We start from the raw sequence: 23,061 nt of genomic DNA, 5'->3' as shown, positions 1-23,061 counted from the left end.
ATTACTTTAGAAAAACATCCACCTTTAGACATTGCTCATAACTTACCTTTATGGAAAGCAATTTGAAATCAGTAAATGATCTCATGTAATATGTTATTACCATTTTGTGTAAGAGTCTCATCTCTGTTCAGTCCTACTGAACATGTATAGGAGTGAAGGCAATAAATAAATCCAGCTAGAGCCCTGATAGTACACATACATCACAAAGACGTCTATTTGACGTCTGCATTTACGTCTGGAAGACGTATTTTGATGAGTGTTTGCGCATCTGCAATACGTCTATATGACATTTCCTATCAGATGTCCAACAGACGTCTATTAGATGTCTTTAAGACATTTATGACTTAGAATGTATGTAAAACTGACATCTTGCAGACGTCTGTCAGATGTTCATAGACAGCAAATGCTTTCCAAATCAAGTGATCTTTAAAGGAACACTCCACTTTTTGAAAATAGGCTAATTGTCCAACTCCCCCTAGAGTTAAACAGTTAAGTTTTAACTTTTTCGAATCCATTCAGCCGATCTCCGCGTCTGGCGGTAACACTTTTAGTATAGCTTAGCATAGATCACTGAATCCGATTAGACCGTTAGCATCTCGCTCAAAAATTACCAAACAGTTTCGATATTTTTCCTATTTAAAACTTGACTCTTCTGTTGTTACATTGTGTAAAAAGACGGACGAAAAATGAAAAGTTGCGATTTTCTAGGTCGATATGGCTACGAACTATACTTGCATTTCGGCGTAATAATCGAGGAACTTTGCTGCTGTACCATGGGTGCAGCAGGCGCAATGATATTACACAGCCGTCAACTCTGCCGGCTGAAACTCTGCATCTACACAAACTTAGTGCTGGTCACTTTCAGGCGCTGCGTAATATCATTGCGCCTACTGCACCCTTGGTACGGCAGCAAAGTTCCTTGATTTTTATGCCGGAAGGAGAGTATAGTTCCTAGCCATACCTAGTTTGTGCTCATCTGCAATACATCTATAGATGCTTTCCAGATCAAGTGAACTTTAACAGACATCTTGCAGACATACGTGTGCTATCTGGGAGAATATCTACTATCCGGAAACTAAATACATGTTAATTTCAGGTCTAATGGGAAAAAAACTATTATACTACTAAATCATAACAAATACAAGATATTATATGTGAAAAAATATTATTTGAAAGATGGGCTGGAATAAATGTCCCTGTAATCTCATTTCCATGTGTTTTTGGCTGCTGTTACCATTCTCAGTGGTAACATGGCCTCCACCCACTCATTGGGAGATTCCATCATTCTCCTCCATAAAGCCACTTCCTCTGCTGTAGAGTCCATCCAGTCTACCTGTACTCCGTAACTCTTGCCTGTACACAAAATCCACTTTTAAATGCATATAGTTATTCATGTTAATATGTATTTTATATGTGTGTATGTTTATAGATCTCAGAACATGCAACACTGGACTGCACCTGTGCCCATGCCGAGTCTCAGGCCTCCGAGAATGTGATTGGCTAGTCGGTCACGGTCCCAAACGGTAAGCTCCACACAAGCCTCTTTCAAATCCTCTGCCCTGAAGCCATCATACACCATAGTGTGGTTAAACATGGGGTTGACTGTTCTCTTCAGCACCCGAGTTTTCTGACGGCTCTTTTTGCTGGTGTCGGGGAGTACAAAGCTGTGCAAACAATTAAAAAAACAATTACTTTGATGTTTTTTTTTTTTAAGAAAAACTCTAATGCCACAATTGACAATTACAATATTATTATTACTATTCTTACCATTTTACATATGGGTCAATAGTTGGGCTTCTGATCAAAGGGAGGTTTTTGCAATCTTTGACCCAGATATGCACTTCACCAGAGCCTGGAATGTTCTTTGCTGGGTTAAAAAAAGAAACATTAGCATCGATCATTTGACACATCTTTTGACATCCTGTGACAATGTGCCGTGCTCTGAAAAGAATACTGTGTAGGAAAAAAATTTTCACTCAGAATATGCTAGTAAAACAGTTACATAGAAATACCAAGTAAACCACTGAATTAAAGGTGAATTATTGTGAGAAGTAAATGATTGTAAAGAGTGGAACCTTACAGTGGGAAATCTGAGGCAGGAAACGTATGGCCAGTCTCATCTGTCCTCTTAAGTCAGATGGCTGGAGGCTGTTTGTGGTCTGACAGAAGAGATTCTAGAATCAGAACAAAACCGCTTACAGACATGATTCAGCCAAAACTTTTGTAGCTCCACTAGATGACACTAGTAGCACAGAAACTGAATACTCCAGCATACTCCCAACTTTTGCATAGATTTTGGTCCCAATTTGAGTCTGCTAGATGCTAAAGAAAGAACCTGTCTGCAAATTTTGGTTCAGTTAGCACTGTCAGACTTCACTGAAAATTGCATAGTGTATGATGTGTACCGGCTCTTGTTTTTTTTTTCAATCAAACATGTTTGATATTTAGATTTTAGGACACAAAATGTTGTTTTCGTCTGTCAACAAGGTGGAATATTTTGAAAGTCTGCGCCAGTAAAACAAAAAATGAACTGATAAAAACAAACAAACAAAAACTTTACCTATTGTTTAGCATAAAGGCAAGGTAACATGAAAGTAAGAGAACATGTTTGTATATTTTCATGTATAAAGTATTTAAGTGGCATGGAAGAGAAATTATCAACAAATTCATACTATACCCTTGGTTTAAGAGGTAAAAGCTTCCACTCTGTGTCATTAAAATCCCAAGAGGAGAGGTCAAGCTCTATTTCACCCAGGAAGCTGTTACGACCAAATGTGTCATTGTGCCATGCTGAAAGGTTGAGAACCTGGCACATCAGGTACTCCATTCGAACTCTGTACTGTATGCATCAAATAATAAAATAAACAAATATTATTAGACATTTGGTATAATACATATATGGGAGACTGGGGCCTACATTTCCCAATAGCGGGGCATGTTGTCAAACTGGAATCTGCCATTAAATGGGACATCGGATGCAAAATGCACTTTTATATGTTGTTTAGGTATCTTAGCAGTGTGGACACAACCACCCTACAATGATCCATTCTCCATTTTTTTTTTTTAATCACCAAAAAAACTAAACAGTCTCAATTATCAAGCCGTTTTGATTTTCTGTTCAATATGACATCATACTGCTCAGGCCCGACCCATGCCCCATCCATGTCTGCTGACAGACTTCAGACAGACTGTAGCATATTTCAACCTTCAGCCAGTTGTTTGCTGTCTGACATTTTTCTTGACGCTCAAGCAGCTGTAGCGACAACGTCTTGTGAGCAATGCAGGTGCTTTGTAGATGGATGTAAAAGCGAACATAGGAGTCTTAACTTTCTCCCAACATCACAGCCACTGAGGATACAGTGGATTAGATTTGTTTTTGATAGTAACGTGCCACTGAATATGCTATGGCTTGCTATGACCAGAGCTGTTTTAACAAGGTAAAAAGAGGGTTGTTTTACATTGCCATTGAGGAATTTTAACCAAAGTATGCTGTAGGCATTTCATTAAGACCGTAAGTAATCATACCAACTTGTGGAAAACGGGCATCCGATACCACCTTTAAACAGCCTATTATCGACATTACAAATATATCAAATCGTTTGCTTGATATACAATTATTGTAATTACTAAACGCATAAAAAAAACGTGACAGCTAGCCCTGACTTACTCTATCATTGATGCTCTTACCCTAAGAATCTCATTGTATGTAGGATTCAGTGTTTTCTTCTTCACCGCAGTTTTTCTTTTTCCCAGATTGGCAGGATCAGGTATGAGGTAACTCTTAACATACCTGGAAAACAAAGAACAAGTTCTCCAGAAAGAAAAATGTTCTATTTATAGTATAAGGCTGGGTGGTACTGATATTGCAGTCTTACGGGTCAGATCGATTCCTCTTTGTGTCCACTACTGCAAGATTCTGGCACTGAACAACAAAGATGTGGAACTCCCGCAACTTGTGTACGTAGTTTAGTGAAAACTGGATGCTTCCTTGAACGTCAACACTGCTGTAGTCACTATTGTACACACTCACAACACTGCCGCTAACCTGAGGATGATGAAAATACAGTATTGAGTAATTCTCAGTACATCAATGTGCTTAACATCAATAAATTGGACCTTATTTACATTCTAAACTAATTTTTAAGGTCTTATTGTGAACAATTTATCAGCGTACACTACCAGGTAAAAGTTTTTGAACAGTAAGATTTTTAATGTTTTTAAAGAAGTATCTTATGCTTACCAAGCATTTATTTGATCCATAGTACAGCAATTTTGAAATATGTTACTATTTAAAATAACTGTTTTGTATTCGAATATGTTTTAAAATGTATTTATTCCTGTGATTTCAAAGCTAAATTTTTAGCATCATTACTCCAGTCACATGATCCTTCAGAAATCATTCTGATATTCTGATTTGCTGCTCAAAAACATTTTTTTATTATTATGTTGAAAACAGCTGAGTAGAATTTTTTTTCAGGTTTCTTTGATGAATAGAAAGTTCAGAAGAACAGAATTTATCTGAAATAGAAATCTTTTGTAACATTATAAGTGTCTTTATCATCACTTTTATTCATTTTGAAGCATCCTTGCTAAATAAAAGTATTCATTTCTATACTTGCTTTGCAAAAATGTATGGTGTATGTACGCAAAACTAACAGGTTCTGTTTCCAAAAGAGTACTGAGTAATGAGAGTATGGTAATTATGTGCACCAACTTGGTAAATAGTTTGGTATATAATATATAGAGTATGACCATACAGATGACAGGGAGGTGGATCCAGAGTAGTTGCTGAGGTCAGTGAATTGTCTGTTATCCCACTGTGGTACACCGCTGCTCTCAGAGTCACTCTCTCCTTCATCACTCTAAAAAGACAGGACAAAAACGGACACTTTGAGCACCATACATTTTTTGTGACCTGGCCTTTCATCATAGATAAAAAAACAAATGAACCAACTTCTTTTTGCAGGAATGAGGGAACTGATTTGCTGAGTTGCTTTAGCTTCTCTGGGTCTGATGTGGCGAAGGAAGTCTGGACAAGTGTGCTAGAGTCTTAAAAAAGACATCAAGAGTGAGATTCAGAGCAAATGCCAATATCATAGAAAGCAAATAAATGCGTAAATATGATGTCAACAAAATTAGTGCATATAAAACATAAACTTGCCATCATAGTTGCCCTGCATGTAGTCATTTGTTTGTTTGACTTTTTGGTCTTGTCCTTAGGGAAGAGATCACAATGACAAAACACAGGAAAAAGTGGAACAGATTCTGTTGTCACCTGTACTCTCCATTTAGAGCCAAACAATAAGGTGTGCTCCTACTGCTACTAATAGGAACTTTCAGATGAAAGTTGAATAAATAAGCTTTCCATTGATGTATGATTTGTTAGAATAGGACAATATTTGGCCGGGATACAACTGTATGAAAATATGGAATCTGAGGGTGCAAAAAAATCAAAATATTGAGAAAATTGCCTTTAAAGTTGTCCAAATTAAATTTTTAGCAATGCATATTACTAATCAAAAATTACGTTTTATATATTTACGGGAGTAAATTTACAAAATATCTTCATGGAATCATGATCCTAATGATTTTTGGCTTAAAAGAAAAATCTATAATTTTGACAGATACAATGTATTGCTGGCTATTGCTACAAATATACCCATGCTACTTACTACTCACTACTAAGGTTTTGTGGTCCAGGGTCACATATGGAAATGGTACCTTTAGCTGAAAAACTAATGATGAAGATTAAAAATTGTTTGACGTGATGGAAAAGACCGATGCTTACTAGGAAAAGTGCTGATGTCTTCCATGCTTTTATGGTACGTGGGTCTAGATGAAGCTCGTCTCAAAGCTTTCTGAATGGCACTTTCACTTTCACCTGTAAGATTTAATAATGTAAGTTTGATCCCCTTGAAATCTGAAGAATTAATTCAAGAAGCAAGAAGAATGTTGCTGGTCCTTTGTTCCTTTTCTTGTACTACTGTGTAATGTGAACACTCACTATCTGACACTTGAAAGGGAAGCTGTGAGAAATTCTAATACGACACTGATTTAATTACACATGCCTAATTTGTCAGTAGATCAAGAATGGGGTCATTTAAGAAGTGTTAATAGTTCTCTCATGACTGCGCACACATTTCATGCTTATACTTATTATGCTTTTTTCTAAATCACTAAACCTAAGTATTAAACTCCAGCATGTAGTTTGTTCCTTGAATCCTGTGATCTGATGAGGAGAGGTACAGGGGTTGGACAATGAAACTGAAACACTGGCCAATATAGTGTTGGAGGTTTCATGGCTATATTTATGCAGCCTGGTGGCCAGTCTTTACTGATCGCACATTCCACCAATAAGAGCAGAGTGTGAAGGTTGACTTTGTGCACCCAATAGCTCAAACATTGTACCCTGAAGGTGGTGCCGTGTATTAGGATGATAATGCACCAATACACACAGCAAGACTGGTGACAAGAGTGATTTGATGAACATGAAAGTAAAGTTAAACATCTCCCATGGCCTGCACAGTCACCAGATCTGAATATTATTGAGCCACTTTGGGGTGTTTTGGAGGAGCGAGTCAGGAAATGTTTTCATACACCAACATCACATAGTGACCTGGCCACTGTTCTGCGAAAGGAATGGCTCAAAATCCTTCTGGCTACTGTGCAGGACTTGTATTTGTCATTCCTAAGATGAAATAATGCTGTATTGGCTGCAAAAGGAGGCCAAACGGCATACTAATTGTGGTCTAAACCCAGGTGTTTCAGTTTCACTGTCCAACCCCTGTATATTGTTACTTTTCCAAGTAATCAGATTTACAGTTCACACCTGGCAGTTGTTAAAACTGTTTCTGTAGCTCAAACAGTAGAGCATACACCATGGGTTCAGTTCCCAATGAATGCATTTCTTTCATGACGGCTCTTTGAAAAAAAGGAGAAGTCCTTTTCCAAGAACAAATTTTACAGATAATGTACTCAACCCCTTGTCATCCAAGAAGTTCATGTCTTTTTTCTCCAGCCGTAAAGAAATTATGTTTTTTGAGTTAAACATTTCAGCTTTTTTCTCCATATAATGGACTTCTATGGTGCCCCAAGTTTGAACTTCCAAAATGCAGTTTAAATGCGGCTTCAACTATCCCAAATGCGGTTGTAACCGTTCCCAGCCGAGGAAGAAGGCTCTTATCTAGCGAAACAATCGGTTATTTTCATTAAAAAAACACAATTTAAATACTTTTTAATTTCAAACACTCCTCTTGTTTTACTCTCCCTGAACTCTGTGTATTCTGGTTCAAGACAATTAGGGTATGTCGAAAAACTCGTATTTTAATAACAATCGTATTTTAATAACAAAAATAATGTCAAAATCATCCTACATCACTGCAGAAGTACTGACACAGCCTTTGCAAAGTGAACATGCAAAGAAGATCAAACACCCTTAACAAAAAAGGTAAAACAGCGATATAAGGCGATTTTGAAGTTGAGGGAGAACATGAGATGGGAGTTTTCCGACATACCCTAACTGTCATGAACCGGAAAAAAACAGTTCAGGCAGAGTAAGACAAGACGAGCGTTTGACATTAAGTATATAAATTGTATTATTTTTATGAAAATACAGATCGTTTCGCTAGATAAGACCCTTATTCCTCGGCTGGGATCATTTATAACCGCATTTGATCGTTTTAAGCCGCATTTAAACTACATTTTGGAAGTTCAAAATCGGGGCACCATATCAGTCCATTATATGGAGAAAAATTCTAAAATGTTTCCCTCAAAAAACATAATTTCTTTATGGCTGAAGAAAGAAAGACATGAACATCTTGGATTTTCTTTGGAAATTATGAAACTTTATGTAAAAAAAAAAAAAACGTCACTACCGAAACGGTGTATGTTTTAGTCCATTGGCTGAGACTGATTTTAACTACACCCCTAAATTTATGATCAGGAAACATTTGTGTCCCTTTCTCTCATAGCTACAAGGTGTGAGTAGAAAGGCCCCATCATTTTGAGGTAAATGTGTTAAAAAGTATGAAAAATCTGTGTGTAAGTTAAGGACGTCATTACCGAACACCGTTTTTCTGCAATTAAGCACACTTTTTTGGTAGTTTTTTCATAACATTTAGTTTTTATTTGTGTACCATTGTTCAGAACTGTGCTAGCTAACCATGTGCTAATTAGCATCTTTGAGCTAGTTCAAAAGTATCTAAAATTGCTACTACCAAAACAGTCACTACCAAAACATTTGGTGGAGTTTCGGTAGTGACTGAGGTCAGTAGTTTTTTTTGGTGTTATCCCATAGAATTGCCACTACTGTAACAGTCAGGACCAAAACATGTCATCATTGTTTCGGTAGTTACAAAAGGGAACTCATATTTTTGGGAAATAAACAAAATTTTAGTACCGTTATGCACATTTTTTTTACTATGTTTTAGTAGTGTTTTAGTATGCAAGTTAAAATTTTGTATTGTGATGTGTTCACTACCAAAGCATTACTGTCATTACCAAAAATGTGCTGTCACTACCGAAACATGGGATGTTTTGTCAAAAATAAAGTATATTGAATTATCAGCTAAGATATGATATGTTATGATAGTTTCTGGTTCAATGTATATTCAAACTAATGAATCCTTAACTTTGAAATCAGTATGATCAACTTTTTGCCTTTTACAAAGAAAAATTGGATTTAAAATACAACAAATCTCATTAAGTACACTTGAAATATTGTAAAAAAAAAATGTAATTGATTTACCTCTAAAAAAAATTTAATAAAACAGCAAAAAAGTATATTTACAGTCCAGATGCAAGCAAAATCTTAATAGGTCAATATAACCCTTCCAATTACTGTGCTTTGGTAGTGACAAATTTGGAGAGAGGACAAATATTCCAAAACTTTTTTTGCAGAATTGACTGCAAAATTACTAGAAATGTGTACCTTGGATATTATACAATTTGCATACATACAGAATTTGTGGAAAAAGACACACTGTTTTCAAGACGTTTTCAACTCTGACTTTGGACCAATTCTGTACAATGGCCCATACAGGTGGAGCTGAGAAAGGTGAAGGGTTTTAGAGGAACTCTGAAAGCGTGCTGCAAAATGTTCTAGTACATGGATGCCCAATCATTGTCCTGGAGATCTACCATCCAACTACCGTTCCAACCCCGATCAAACACATCTAAACCAGCTAATTAATCTCTTAGGTAGCACTTGATCATTATAGACAGCTGTGTTGGAGCAGGGCTGGAACTGAAGTCTGCAGGTAGGTAGATCTCCAGGAACAGGATTGGGCATCCCTGCTGTAGTGAATGATAACCGACCATTTAAATGTAAAGCAGCAAGCTCATTGGCTACATATGCAGCATGAACCAATCAGCTTGTCCCATGTAGTTTACGCTGTGAATTTAATCAGTTTGCGTTAACGACCCATCGGCCTGCACCATCTAGAGTTTCATACATTGGCATGTATTTACAAAATGAACAGCTTACATGCAATGCAAGTAACTTTGGAAAAAAGCCTCTATCAAATGCATAAATGTAAGTGTGAAAAAGTCCTATAGATTTACATGTATGCACTTGACAGCCACTTATCCAAAATTGGATTCCATGTATAAATTAATGGGGTTCTTGGTTTGTGAAACCTGTACAGTATAATGAGGAAAAAAGTGGCATACTCACGGTTTGAAGTCCCCTTAGTGGCATTTCCATCAGTTTGTGTAGTTGAGTGGCGTCCCAGGCTCCCTCTCCTGGGTTGGAGATCGGGGGAACCCTGTACTGGAGTACTGGTTTTCACGGGGGAACATTTACAGCTGCGGTGTGTCTCTGGAGATGACGTAAATGAAGTGCAGATAAAATCATCAACCTGCTCTGTAACTGAAGGTGGACTGTACATACTTCTGTCCTCTGTGATTCCAAGGTAATAATGCTGGTAGTCCCGTGGAATGAAGGATCTAGCAAGAGGTTGAGAGTCAGAATCCTCTGAGGTACGTGACGGTCTTCTCTGAGTGTTTTTGTCTCTGTCTTTCCAAGAGATTTCCGGGGATGTTTTTGGCAGAGTATAGCTAGCTTCCTGTGTTTTCCTGGACTGTGTGATGCTAGCTTCTGATGGCCTTTTAACCTGTTGCAGATTGGTTCCCTGGGACTTCTTGGACTGAAGATTTAAATCCTGGCTTTGCTCCTCAACCGCAGTGTTCACAGAAAACATGCTCGCTGCACGTCGCATGGCATTTGCTTTTCCGTTTAGACTGCCTTTGCTGTTTCTTCTACCATGTTTTGATTGTGACTCTTGACCAACCTGAGGTTTAGGTACCATTGTGGCTTCTGAAGTGGTCTGAGAGCCTGAGACCATATGCGACTGATCTGTCTTTGTTCCAGATTCTTGCCTTGTCATAATCCTCTTCTTTGAGGGAGACTGGAATACTCTAGTTTTGGCTGGTAAAGATGTTTTGTTATTTTGGCTCTCATTTACAAAGTCTTTGACACCAGCTCTCTCATTTTGACTTTGTGGACTTGCGGATCTCTGATTTCCACTTTTAAGAACCGGTGACCTTTGCCCAGATTTCGTAGGTGAACCTCCCCAGAAGTCACGGAGGTTCTTAAACTGTAAAGTGCTCATACCGTCCGTCACAACTGGTTTATCCTTCTGTAGTGGATGCACCAAGAAATTGGGAGACATTCTACCTCTGGCCAAAGTACTGTCCTCAGCATCATCATCAGAATCATCATACTCAGTACCTATTGTTCTGAGATCAAACTCAGATTTTGTAAATCTTTGGTTCAGTCGAGCAGTAGTAGTCGATCTGTTTTGAGCCGCTGCTGATGTTCTAGATTCTTTCTCCCAGAAGGACTTGAGTTGCTTGATCCTTTCTGCCATGTTCTCTTGCTGGGAATTCTGTTTAACAAAAGGCACCTGATTTGTCTTTGGTACGGTACTTGATTTAGCCTCTAATTCCTTTGTATACTTGTTATCTGCCTCACTGCTGTTGATGCTAATGGTGCCTCTGCTGTCACCATTTTGACCTGCTAGCAAGGATCCACTGTCAAGTGAGGGCGAAGATGATTTTAAATGTGAAAGAGTAACATCTTTTTCTAAGGGAGAGCTTGCACGTATTTGGTCAGTCTTCTGATTGGCATATATTAATTGTGGTTTTGATTCTCCTTCTTCAATAGGTTCTTCAGCTTTATAAGTGGTGTTGGCACTTCCAACATGCTCAAGGTCTAAATCTTCTTCAACTCTCTCTCTTTTCTGGTGTCCTGGAGATGTTACTTTCAAGCTCTGTTCACTTCTCTGTTGGTCCTCTACACTTTCAGTTGTCTTTCTGCTAATATCACTAGGAATGCAGTGTTCATTTTTAGTAGGTGCACTAGATTTGCCAATCAAAATCTTTGGACCAATGTTTTCTTTCTCCCAGAATGATCTCAAATTGGCAATCTTTGGTCGCTGGTTCTCTTCAACACCAGTTCTTTCATTTGGCTGATGTTGAGTCATATCTTGCTTGATATCAGTGTTGTCCAGTTTGACTTTGTTCTCTGCTCTGTTCTCATTTTGACTAAGTTTCCCACCTACAGAAATATTCACCTCTGGGATCTCTGGAGGCACAAAGTTTGCAGTAAGAGCAGGTTCTTTATAAGAAGCAGATTCAGATCTTCTCCTTTCTTTTAGAAAATTCTGGGGAGACTCATCAACACTTTGTTCGTTTCCCCAGTCTGTTTGTTCTAGAAATATTGTATCGACTTCTGATGGAACCTCTTCACTTTGCCGTGGTATGATCAAGTACACATTATCTCTTGGTTTGGCTCTCTGATCAATATCACGTTCAAAGTCTATGTCATCGATCTTGGTGTCGTCCTCCATGTATTGGACATCGCTCTCTATATCAAGTCTATCACTGCTGTCTGAGCTTCTACTAAACCACTCAAGAACTTTGGCAATGGAATCTCCTTGTTCATCGGTAGGTGTGAGAATATGTTCATCTGTCATGACTTCCAGTTTGGCATCTTCTTGTTTTAAGTTATTAGTCTTTCGTTTTATATTGAAGACAAGGGGGCTGCTGTCAGCCTCATAGTCAGTAGAGACATCTGTCTTGTTGAGTGTATCTGTTATGCTGAGGGATCTGGGAAATTGTTGATCTGTAAGACAAACAAGGTAGCGTTGAATGGCCAGAGCAGAATCTAGACAACACTATTGTAAGGTGTAATTTAACTAAATTGAAATTAAGATGATTTCACCCAAATATGAAAATCATGTCATTATTTACTAACCTGCATGTCATTCCAAACCCATATGACTTTCTTTCTTCTGCAGAACACAGGAGTTGATGCACAAAGGAGAAAATGTAATGAATATCCAATTGTGTGAATTTTCAGTATAGGTGGCAGTACCTTGTAAGTTGGTTTGCTGAAGCAGAAGAAGGGTGAACATTTCCATCACCTACGGGACTGGAGTGTGAAGAGCTGGATGAGTGTACAATTGCTTGAATATCAGGTTGTTTCTCACCAAAACTGATTGGAGCACTTGGGAAATGGTCAGCAAGCTACATGTGTATTTTGCTGACACAGTTGGGTGCTTTAAGCATTAAAGTGAGACCCAGTGTACTGCCATTAGTGTCCAGTTCATCCAAAATTTAACCAGATGCTTGTTAAAGGGGTAGTTCATCCAAAAAATAAAATTCTGTCATTAATTACTCACCCTCATGTCGTTCTAAACCCGTGAGGCTTTTGTTTCTCTTCAGAAATGAACATATTTTTGATGAAATCCGAGAGCTTTTTGACCGTACATAGACAGCAATGCAACTACCACAATCAGGGCCCAGAAAGGTAGTAAGGACAGCCCTTGTTCACAAGCAGAGGAAGACGCACGCTGTGCATAAAACAATCTTAAACAAGTCTGAGGATTGCAACAGAGAAGTTGACTTGCAGTTTTTTGCCCAGCTTTACTTTTTCGAACCAGAACATACAGACGGTGAACTAACGTCAGAACGCCAGCTCCTGCGTCAGCACAAAAGTATTCAAAACATTACATTTAAACCACTGATGTCACATGGACTATTTTAACGATGTCCTTACTACCTTTCTGGGTCTTGAACATGCCAGTTGTGTTGCTGTCTGTGCAGGGTCAGAAAGCTCTCGGATTTCATCAAAAATATCTTAATTTGCATCCTGAAGATGAACAAAGGTCTCACGGGTTTGGAACGACACGAAGGTGAGTAATTAATGACTGAATTTTCATTTTTGGGTGAACTAACCCTTCAAATTATCTCCTTTGTGTTCGGCAGAAGTCAGTTAGTCGTACAGGTTTGAAATGACATGAGGATGCATAAAATAATTCTTATTTTTGGGTGAATTTCTCCTTAAATCTTGAACATTTCTAAAAAATGTGCATCATACCAACATCAGTTTTCTTCTTATTTTCTGCAGTTCTCATCGTTTCCAATTTTGGATCCAGACACACATGATTTTCCACATTCCCAGGTTTGTGCAGTGAAGGTTGAGGGGCAGTGATTTCATCCAGGGGCTTTTCAGAGTTATCAGTCAACGCAAACACTGCATTCTCACAAGGAAGGTCAATTTCACCAGAAATGTTTTGGCCCTCTAATTCCATACTTGGTGAGTGAGGAAGGCAACTGTTTGTTTCTCTTCTTTGTTTTAGAAGCTCTTCCACTTTTTTGCCATCATCTGCTCTTGTGATAGAGTTCAGACTTAGTCGTGGTTTTATCTTTGGCTTTTCTTGTAAGCCTTGTGGAAGGTTTATCAGTTGCGATGAAGCTCTAACTGGTAAACGTGACTTTGGCAACTTCACTGGTGAAGCAGAGCTAAATTTCTCTTTGTTTTCAGATTTGACACTTGATTCTTCTGTACTAGTGGGAGAAAGTTTAGATTCTTCAGGATCATTTTCTTGACTTCTGTTTTTTCGAACAGAACTGAGGGATACAACTGGTTGTCGCAGTTGGCTCTTGAGAGTGGGCTCGTTGGAGCTAGGTTTTGGGATATTTCTTGGTGGTGGAGACCTGATACCTGAGCCTGCTGTGTTGGACACACCCTGGCTGGATATACTCTGGATGGACAAAGAGCTGGTGCTGTCTGAGACAGAGCTCTGTGGTTTGTTGATCTTGGTCCTTTTCTTTGGCACAGGCTTTTGACCAGGAGGTTGGTTGTGTGGGGTGTTGAAGACCTCACTATTAACTTCACCATGACTTGCTTCCTGATGTTTTACTGCAAATGTGAGACTTGTAAACATGAGAGAACACAAAACTACACATTTCTGAGCACAAATGAACATTATACAGTGCATATACATATACAACAAGTTGCTACATAAACCTTGCGAATCAAAGCCTTGGTCTAATGAATTCCTGAGTCCTGGTCCTGATGTAAAGTGGATATCTGTTTCCTCAAAATCAAGCTCTGTTGGAACACTGTTGAATGGGTTGTGCCTTGGCTGGAACCAGGTAAAGAGACAAAGTTAACTATGCAGAAATACATTGATTATTGATTTCATCTGATGTATTTGTAATATAATATAGACTTTCACTCAGATTTCACACACTAGAGTAACCTGAACTTAAAAGGGGTCATATCATACATTTTTATTAAGTAATTATGTATTATTCTGCAGCGTTATACAGCGGTGTTCTGAAATGTTTTTTTTAATCAAACGTAAATTCATGTCCCAGTCACATTTTGTTGATTAAAAAACAGTACTTACACTATGAGAAAAAGAAAAAAATGTGTATATATAGCTGCAAGCAGCGATGACGGGCCCAAGCCACCAGTGCAGTCGCCACCCATGTGGCATCAAGAAAACATTTGCATTTACAGTAAGCCTCTAGCAGGTTAAAGAAATTAAAGGGTTACACTATAGCATCAAAAGTAGATAATAATCCTAAAGAAAACTACAGGGCACTTTGCCCTCAAGGGCCTCGGGTCCTAATAATAATGCTTAGAAAAACAATAGGGCCCTTCACCCCCTAGGGCTTGGGCAGTAAAAAACAATTCTATTTTATATTTTTACATTAAAGGGAACCCTGGGACTTGTATGGCTTAATATAATGTAAATGATGTCTCTTACTGAAATACGTAGTAAAAAACCCATGGAAGATTTGTGCTATTTAAAAAATCCACATTGATATATACATATTTTGGACTATGGAGGGCACCATTATTTTGATTACGTAGAACAGTTGTACTCAGTGAGCTGCTGACACTGAGCAATGCTATTTCTACTGCAACACACCTCTGAAAATAAAAAACTGATGACCACGGCTACTGGTCATCAGACTGATTCGTCGGTTTATCGCATGAACCAATCACAGCCAGTCATAACCAGTCATATCCAATCATGTTGTGATGAAGGCATTGCCTCCTCTCATGTGACTTTCCCACATTCATTTTCAATTACCCCCCACTAAACTCACTACACGCTTTAGGGAGTCTGTTAAAACTCAATGGGCTCAGGGGAGGTGAGAGAGATACAGACTCCTGCTGTAACTTTACCTCCTGGTGTCACTACTGGACAATGTTTCTTTAGGAAACCGAGTGACTTACACTTTTTAATGTTATATTTGGTAATACTGGCATGTTTTATTTTGTACTACAGATTTTTTTCTCATCAAATTTTTTGCCTCCTCGGAGGGAACATCCCTGCTGTAGTGTTACTGAAGATATGAATTTTAGATAACATTTTCCATTTTCCACCCTCTCTCTGATACATAGAAATAACTCATTTTTTATACCTCTACACCTAACACCCTGGTTGCATGTGACATGAGAAACAGCTGTGTTTACTCACATGCTGCAGATCTGCTGATGAGTCCAATATACTGTACATACTGTTTGCTCTGCCCCATCCTTCAATAACAGCCTCTTTGCAACGCCTCTATTATATTTTGGCAGTATCCTCCTTAGTACATTATACTGACCTGGTGGACCAAGTTTCTAAATACAAATAGGTGTTGTTGATGTCTAAATGTGGCCGGCCATACAGTGTTAATGTATTTCTTTGACAGTACCCATTTTCCACATATTTAGTTAAATGGTCCAAAGATATTTTTGATAGTTTTGAAATTTCGATTCCTTATGATATGACCCATTTAAGTGTTTTTCCCAAGGATATAGTATAATAGTTGATACGGCTGTGTAGTTTTATGAGCACTTACATACCTTGGACGGCGATCTCATGCCTATGTTAAGTTTTTCTTGCTGGACCTCTAACATCTCACCATTTTCCCTAATTGTAAAACAAACAGAAATTGCATTTTTATGCTTGGATTCATAAGAAACATAATAAAGCTAATTTGAACTGTTCTACAAGACACCCTGCAATGACCAGGATCAATTAAACCTTCACAGGAAGAGCACTTTAAAAGAACAGCATGCAAACTTCTCTGTTGACCCTTGTCGAGTCATAAAGATCTTGAAATCATGAGGTATCCACACCTGTAAAGCACACAAAGTGCCTGGGAGGAGTGGAGGTTGTACACGCAGTGCAAACCAAAGGGTTCTGCCCAGCGTGAATAGTTATTACTCCTGTTGTTAAACAATACAGCGCTACAAGATGAGATAAACTATGAGTGTCTTCAGTGTAGGATGCCGACTGCACCAAAACTTGATGTACATGAACATTTAGCATTACCTCTCTTTTAGCTGCTCTGAGGACTCCGTAGTTTTAGGTGACGTCAGGATGCCATCACTATTCTTTTGGCTGATGCTTCTGGATCTGCCGCCCCACGACTTGGTTAAATACTCTATATATGAGGATAGTGAGATGTTTGGTGTTTGATATGCTTGCTAACAAAGCATTTAATCAAGATTTCCATGTGTGAACTGTTTTGGTCTTACCAACAACTGAGGGTTTCCTTTGCTTCATTGATGCCATGATGATTTCAGAGCCATGAATCTTATCCTGGTGTCTTTGTGACTTCGCTTCGTAGAACCATTCTCCTGACATAAATTTGCGTTTGTCTTCCTCTGGGACGGCTTGCTGCAGCTGTCTGGGAATCAAATGAGAGGTTTAACTTTGTGTGAGAAAAATTAAAATCATCAACAGTTCCCATCTAACCTAATATAGTCTCACCTCAGCATGGTCCTTTGGACAAATACCATGCATTCCATAGGCCATAAATTAGTTTACTCCATCAGCAGTCAAAGACTGAAAGCACTTCACTTATCACATCTTCAGTTGTTTGCTCACAGAAAAATTGATTTTTTTTTAATGTACAAATATGTCAGGCAGTTCTTTGAGTACTAGGATCATAAACTGAGCTTTCCAAATGTCGGTACCTCATTGCACTTTATTACTTTATTGCGTTACACGGTTCTCCTGTATTAGGACCTCCTAAATCAATAACATTGTTTATGACCAAAGAGTCAGGACAGACTCTTCCTTCATCAACTTGTACACAGCAATGTCTTCAGTACTGACTCTGTTTTGCAAAAACTAAAACTCTCACAACGGTTGCTTCTTAGGTACTATCATTGTTCCCAGTAGCTGTATGCTGTTAAGTAATTCAGACAGCTCAAGAGGTCCAAACTAATACTTATACTATGACTTGTTTGAGAGGTGGTTAATGCTACAAATAGCTACAATTTCAAAACAACCTTAATAAAGACATTGTGAGCATTTGCAGTGATTCAAAATAGTTTGATTAAAATCATGTGTTGGAAAACAACCATTGGAACGCATCTTCGCTTTTGAAGGAGGGGAAGTATGTTGGTCATGTGAAAAGGCCAAGACAATTATTCCAGAAGGGTAGACTTAATCCTTTTATAAGGTTGAGTATGGTTGAGGCTGAACACAGGGAAATCACCCAGACATGGCCAGATTCTGCATTCTTCCTTTCATGTAGCCTTTCAGTCTCCTTTCAAAGCATTAAACATGAGAACGAATAATTTGCTAGCACAACGGCGTTCGTGTGGGTGAAGCCCTCGCCTTGTTTTTACATGTTGTATTTTAATGTATTTCATTAGATATGCGTAAAATGATTGTCGTTATGTTGATTTTGTCCAAAAAATACATTTAATTTCAATTTAAAAATAATCTAATCCTGTGAATTTCCAGCATAATTACTAGAGTCTTTAGTGTAACATGATTCTTCAGAAATCATTCTAATATGCTGATTTGATGCTCACAAAACATTTCTTCTTATTATTATCAATGTTGAAAACAGTTATGCTGCTTAGTATTTTTGTAAACACCGATAGTTTTTCAGGATTTAAAATTTTGGTAACAATTTGAATGTCTTTACTATCACTTTTGATCAATTTAATGTGACCTTTATGGATAAAAGCATTAACTACTAACCCCATACTTTTGAAGAGTAATGTATATTTTAAGTTACAATTTATGTAAACATACACTACTAGTCAAAAGTTTTTGAACAGTAAGATTTTTAAAGAAGTTTCTTTTGCTCACCAAGCCTGCGTTTATTTAATCCAAACTACAGCCAAAACAGTAAAATTTTGAAATATTTCTATTTAAAATAATTGTTTTTTATTTGAATATATGTAAAAATGTAAGTTATTCCTGTGATTTCAAAACTGAATTTTTAGCATCATTACTCCAGTCACACAATCCTTCAGAAATCATTCTAATATTCTAATTTGCTGCTAAAAATATATTATTATTATTATTATGATGTTGAAAACAGCTACGTAGAATTTTTTCAGGTTTCTTTGATGAATAGAAAGTTCAGAAAAACAGCAATTATCTTAAATACAAATCTTTTGTAACATTATAAATGTCTTTATCATCATTTTTTATCTATTTAAAAGCTTCCTTGCTAAATAAAAGTATTAATTTCTATCATTTCTTTCTTAAAAAAGATAAATAAATACCGACTCCAAGCATTTGAATGGTATAGTGTATAATGTTACAGAAGCTTTTTATTTCAGATAAATGCTGATCTTTGAAATAATAATAATAATAAAATGTTTACTGAACAGCAAATCAGCATATTAGAGTGATTTCTGAAGGATCATGTGATACTGAAGACTGGAGTAACGATGCTAAAAATTTAGCTTTGATCGGTAATAAATTATATAAATTACATTTTCAAATATATTCAAATAGAAAACAGTTATTTTAAATAGTAAAAATATTTTAGTTTTTGCTGTACTTTGAATCAAATAAATCCAGGCTTAGTGAGCAGAAGGGACTTACAAATTTACAAACTTACAAACATTACAAATCTTACTGTTTTGCTAATAATTTATTCCCCTTTTAGCTTTTTGCAGTTATTTCAAACAGATTTTTCAAAGTCAAAGTATTTTTATAATATTTTGTTTTTAAATATGAATATTTAATGTAAACTCTCAGTTGATGTGAGATCATAAAATGCCATTTATAATTATACAAGACAAAAAAAATACTACCAATATCATGACAAAGTTCTGAAGACTTTAGCATGGTAATGCATATGACAATGTTAATGTATTTTGGAATAAATCTGCTACACTGATGAATTGCTGCTGCTGTTGGTTATTGCTGTTGTTGTAGATTATTGCTGCTGTTGTTGCAAAGCAAGTACAGGAACTTGCTACTGCCAATACATACGCCCCAAGTACTGTGAATACTTAAGACATACTGCTTCTGCACAAAAAGAGTATATAAAAACCCATAGCAGATCTATACAGGTGGAGCTGGGGAGGTGGAGGGTTTCAGAGGAACTCTGAAAGCACGCTACAAACTGCTCTAGTGAACGCTGTGTATGCAACATGAACCAATCAGCTTGTGCCAACTAGTTTAACACTGTGAATATCATCAGTTTTCATTAACGACCCACCAGCTTGCACCACCTAGAGTTTCGTGACAGAACTTGGCATTTAAAATTGATTAAGAATAGCATGTTACACTATTGCCACTGCTTGAGTTTTTGATATCAGCTATGATTTACATTAAGAAAGGGGGTCATTTAGCCTACAAATAAAAGTTTATGCTGGTTAAGCAATCTTACTTGATTCGTTCCTCCTCTGCTTTCTTCAACTCGGCGTCCCTCTTTAAAACCGTCATGATCATCTCCTGCTCCTCCTCGCTCAGGTGGCTCAGGTCTATCATGATGACCACTGTATTTTTCACAGTTCAGGACTGTAGCACTGAAACTCACAGGGTCCACACTGCTATCTGTTGTTCCTCCTGAATCACCTTCATTTCATTATGGGTGATTACAGCACCTACAATGAGCACACCAAAACATCTGTGATTCTCCATTAGTCTCTTTTCAGATCAAGTTGTTTTTCTATGAAAATATAATAATTAGAGTATCATTCAGTCATTTATTTAATGGAAAGGACAGACGTAACCCAATTAGTATGCTGAATTTAATGTACTTTGGAATGAAATGTGGTTCTAAATAAGCGCACAATGAAGTTGAGTGAGAGTCTGTTTTGAAAACGCTGAGATTAGACAAAACATGTGACGGCACTGTCAGTTGACCATGAGAAGGGGCAGACTTTTAGATAAAGCAAATGATGAATTTTTCCACTGAATGTAAATTGCATAATGCTGATCCCATTTAAATGTTATATAATGGCTTTAATATGCTCTGTTCATCTTGGTTTACATCTTTGCACAGAAAAATAAGAACAAGCCTCAATCCATTTGTTAAAAAAATGTTTCCTTACACGATCATATGACCACTTTTAATGCTTAAGACACCAGGTTGTCGCGTTAACTGTGCAAATATTTGAAAATAGCTCTCTGAAACACTATTTACTCTGGGATACACCTGGAACAAAACAAGCTTCAAAGAAATGACAAAGGCAGCCTAATGCATAACATTACACAAACAACCAGCGAACAATAAAATAACATTGAAATGTAAATACTTTACATTGCTAAGGAGCTTAAGGAATAGAAATACATATTCTGTATTTCTCAAATCTGAAATTATGAATGTGTTTGGTTTAATTTAAACAAAACATCCTTGTTGATCTGCAGTATCTGATGCTGTAATGTCGCATCCTGAATCCTGTTTCTGTCCAAAGGGCTTTTGACTCATCAAATGAGGCTCTTCATTGCAAATTGCATTAGGTTGGATTAAACTGGACAAGTTCTTAAAAAACAACTGTTTATGAAATGCAATATGTTTACATATTAATTTTAAATTGCACTTTTAATAAACAGGATAAGTAATTAATTAAAATTGTTTTTTATGTGAAATAATATATGAAATAATTTATCACTTTGCACTTTGAAGCTTTAAGAGTTTATTAGGCGACCTTACAGACATGTAATTGAATTTTAAAAACAAGATAATGCGGGGTATTCCTGTCTGCAGTGATAAAATCATGTGCATTTTTCTATTCTGTTTTCTCATAAATTCATTATTTCTCCGTATTTCACTTATAAATGCATGCATTCACCAGTACAATATCTTTACAGTAGCGACCTCGCTAGTAGATAAGAACCTGTCCCATTTACTTCCTTCACATCAGAATAATTTCGATAAACAATCCAAAAAAACAACCGGAGATTAGTAATTCCGTATTATAAATACATCTTTATATGATTTATGTCAGTCTGTCGATCATAACACTTTACTTTGACGTAGTTTACTCGAGACCAAAGACAGTGACAACCTTTAAGAATATATTAAAAGTATTTCATGAAACTTTAGATGCTCGTAAATATATTCTACAGTGCTAAAACAATCTTCACAAACTTAACGACAGGTGTATGTCGATATGAAATGTTTAGCTCACCTTGTTTCCGCGGCAGAACGTCTGGAGCGCCTCACTGACGCGCAGTACAGAACACATCTTCGCTGTATGAACGACGCGTCTCGCAGGATTGGACAGAGTTTTGACGTCGGCTTCTAGTCGACCAATAAAAGACTGTGTTTGAGCGGTCGACGCGACGCGCCGAGATAGAACGCTCCAATCGGAAGGTAACGGCGGGCGTTTTTCAACGCGAGCACCTCGCGTAACATTAACACATTAAAGTTGTTTCCAAAAGAATATAAATTGACAGCATTATCATGTATGCCTTTACGCAAACATTTAAATAGTTTATATTTCACATGGTCTGCCTTTAAGTGCGTTTTAAATTGATTTATTTACGAGAATTGTAATGAATACTTGGCCAGCTGAGTCTGTTCTCATAATTTACAGTACAAACCCAATAAATGATGAACACATCTGTAACCATCTTATGTAAAACTTACCTGCATAATGATATTAATACGTTATTTAATTTGTATGTGATTAGTAAATCCGCGCCAGGCAGTGTCTGTGCAAACAACATAATTTTACAAGTCTTCCGGTTTTTCTGTACTGCTGTTATACAACGGTCCTAATTTGATTAGCGAATGCTGATATACAACAGAACCGTGACTTCTGATTCTATCACTTATAGCTTGTCTGTTTTTGTTCCAGACGGTCTGTGCATCAATGGTGGGGACATTTCAGTTCTTCTGCAGGTTACATCGATGCACCAGTAGGTGGTGACATGTCTTAATGAGTGAATCATTGAATCATTTACCAAATCAGTTCGTTTAAAACAAATTCAGACACACACATCTGTGAGTATTCATTACTTCATTTCCTGGTACGTTCCAGGAAAATAAATATAAGAATGTACTCTTTTAGATTCTCCTAACAAGTTTATATTAGAACAAGTTTAACCTGGTTTATGTTTAACAAAGAGGAGTAAGGTTTAGAAACGGCTAGGTTTCACATAGTGTAAAGAAGGCAAGGTCACTCTCAAAAATAAAGGTGATTCACGATGCCAGAAGAACCTTTTTTGTCTAAATGGTTCCATAAAGAACCTTTGAGGTCTGAAGAACCTTTCTGTTTCACAAAAGGTTCTTTTTGGCAAAAGAATGTAAAAAGGTAAGAAAGAGATGGTTCTTTTAAAGAACCTTTGACTGAATGGTTCTTTGTGGAAGCAAAAATAGTTCTTCTGTGGCATCACTGTGAGCTCAAACTCTCAAATCTATCAAACATTTACATTATCTGAATACAAATGATAATGTACAGGTTCCTACTAGTAGATCAACTATATTTGAGTGTATTTGTAAGACATGAAAAGACAAGTACATGATTAACCACCAGGTCGAGATGAAAAATCGTAT

At 37.2% G+C, this 23,061-nt stretch overlaps 1 protein-coding gene across 4 annotated transcripts; it reads right to left on the bottom strand.

Annotated features, from left to right (window-relative positions):
* Nucleotides 1-912: 912 nt before the first annotated feature.
* Nucleotides 913-21,785, bottom strand: sytl2b (synaptotagmin-like 2b). 4 transcript variants are annotated; one of them, XM_051129889.1, is made up of 19 exons: nt 21,692-21,785; nt 19,945-20,161; nt 16,832-16,983; nt 16,626-16,737; nt 16,154-16,220; nt 14,315-14,432; nt 13,382-14,206; nt 9,674-12,124; nt 5,789-5,881; nt 5,162-5,215; nt 4,955-5,049; nt 4,758-4,862; nt 3,876-4,045; nt 3,688-3,790; nt 2,678-2,839; nt 2,081-2,174; nt 1,768-1,867; nt 1,459-1,664; nt 913-1,353 (listed from the first exon to the last, which is right to left on the bottom strand). In XM_051129889.1, the coding sequence occupies exons 2-19, from the start codon at nt 20,043-20,045 to the stop codon at nt 1,205-1,207; spliced, it is 5,157 nt and encodes a 1,718-aa protein (XP_050985846.1). In that variant the 5' UTR covers nt 20,046-20,161; nt 21,692-21,785; the 3' UTR covers nt 913-1,204. The 4 variants fall into 4 exon arrangements, with proteins under 4 accessions (XP_050985846.1, XP_050985844.1, XP_050985845.1 ...); XM_051129887.1 differs by having other exon boundaries at nt 13,382-14,432; XM_051129888.1 differs by having other exon boundaries at nt 2,081-2,159; nt 13,382-14,432.
* Between the last annotated feature and the right edge of the window lie 1,276 nt (nt 21,786-23,061).

This window comes from Labeo rohita, chromosome 15 (assembly GCF_022985175.1).
Source record: "Labeo rohita strain BAU-BD-2019 chromosome 15, IGBB_LRoh.1.0, whole genome shotgun sequence".
Lineage (NCBI taxonomy): Eukaryota > Metazoa > Chordata > Actinopteri > Cypriniformes > Cyprinidae > Labeo > Labeo rohita.
Note: the sequence above shows the minus strand (reverse complement) of the source record. Positions and strands in the feature narration are given on the sequence as shown.

Coding starts and splice junctions, on each gene's coding strand:
- sytl2b (XM_051129887.1), bottom strand. CDS start 20,045: ATGATAGACCTGAGCCACCTGAGCGAGGAGGAGCAGGAGATGATCATG. Junction 5,050..5,161: donor CATGCAGGGCAACTATGATG/GCAAGTTTATGT, acceptor GTCTTTTTTAAG/ACTCTAGCACACTTGTCCAG. Junction 2,175..2,677: donor TTTTACCTCTTAAACCAAGG/GTATAGTATGAA, acceptor TTCTGATTCTAG/AATCTCTTCTGTCAGACCAC.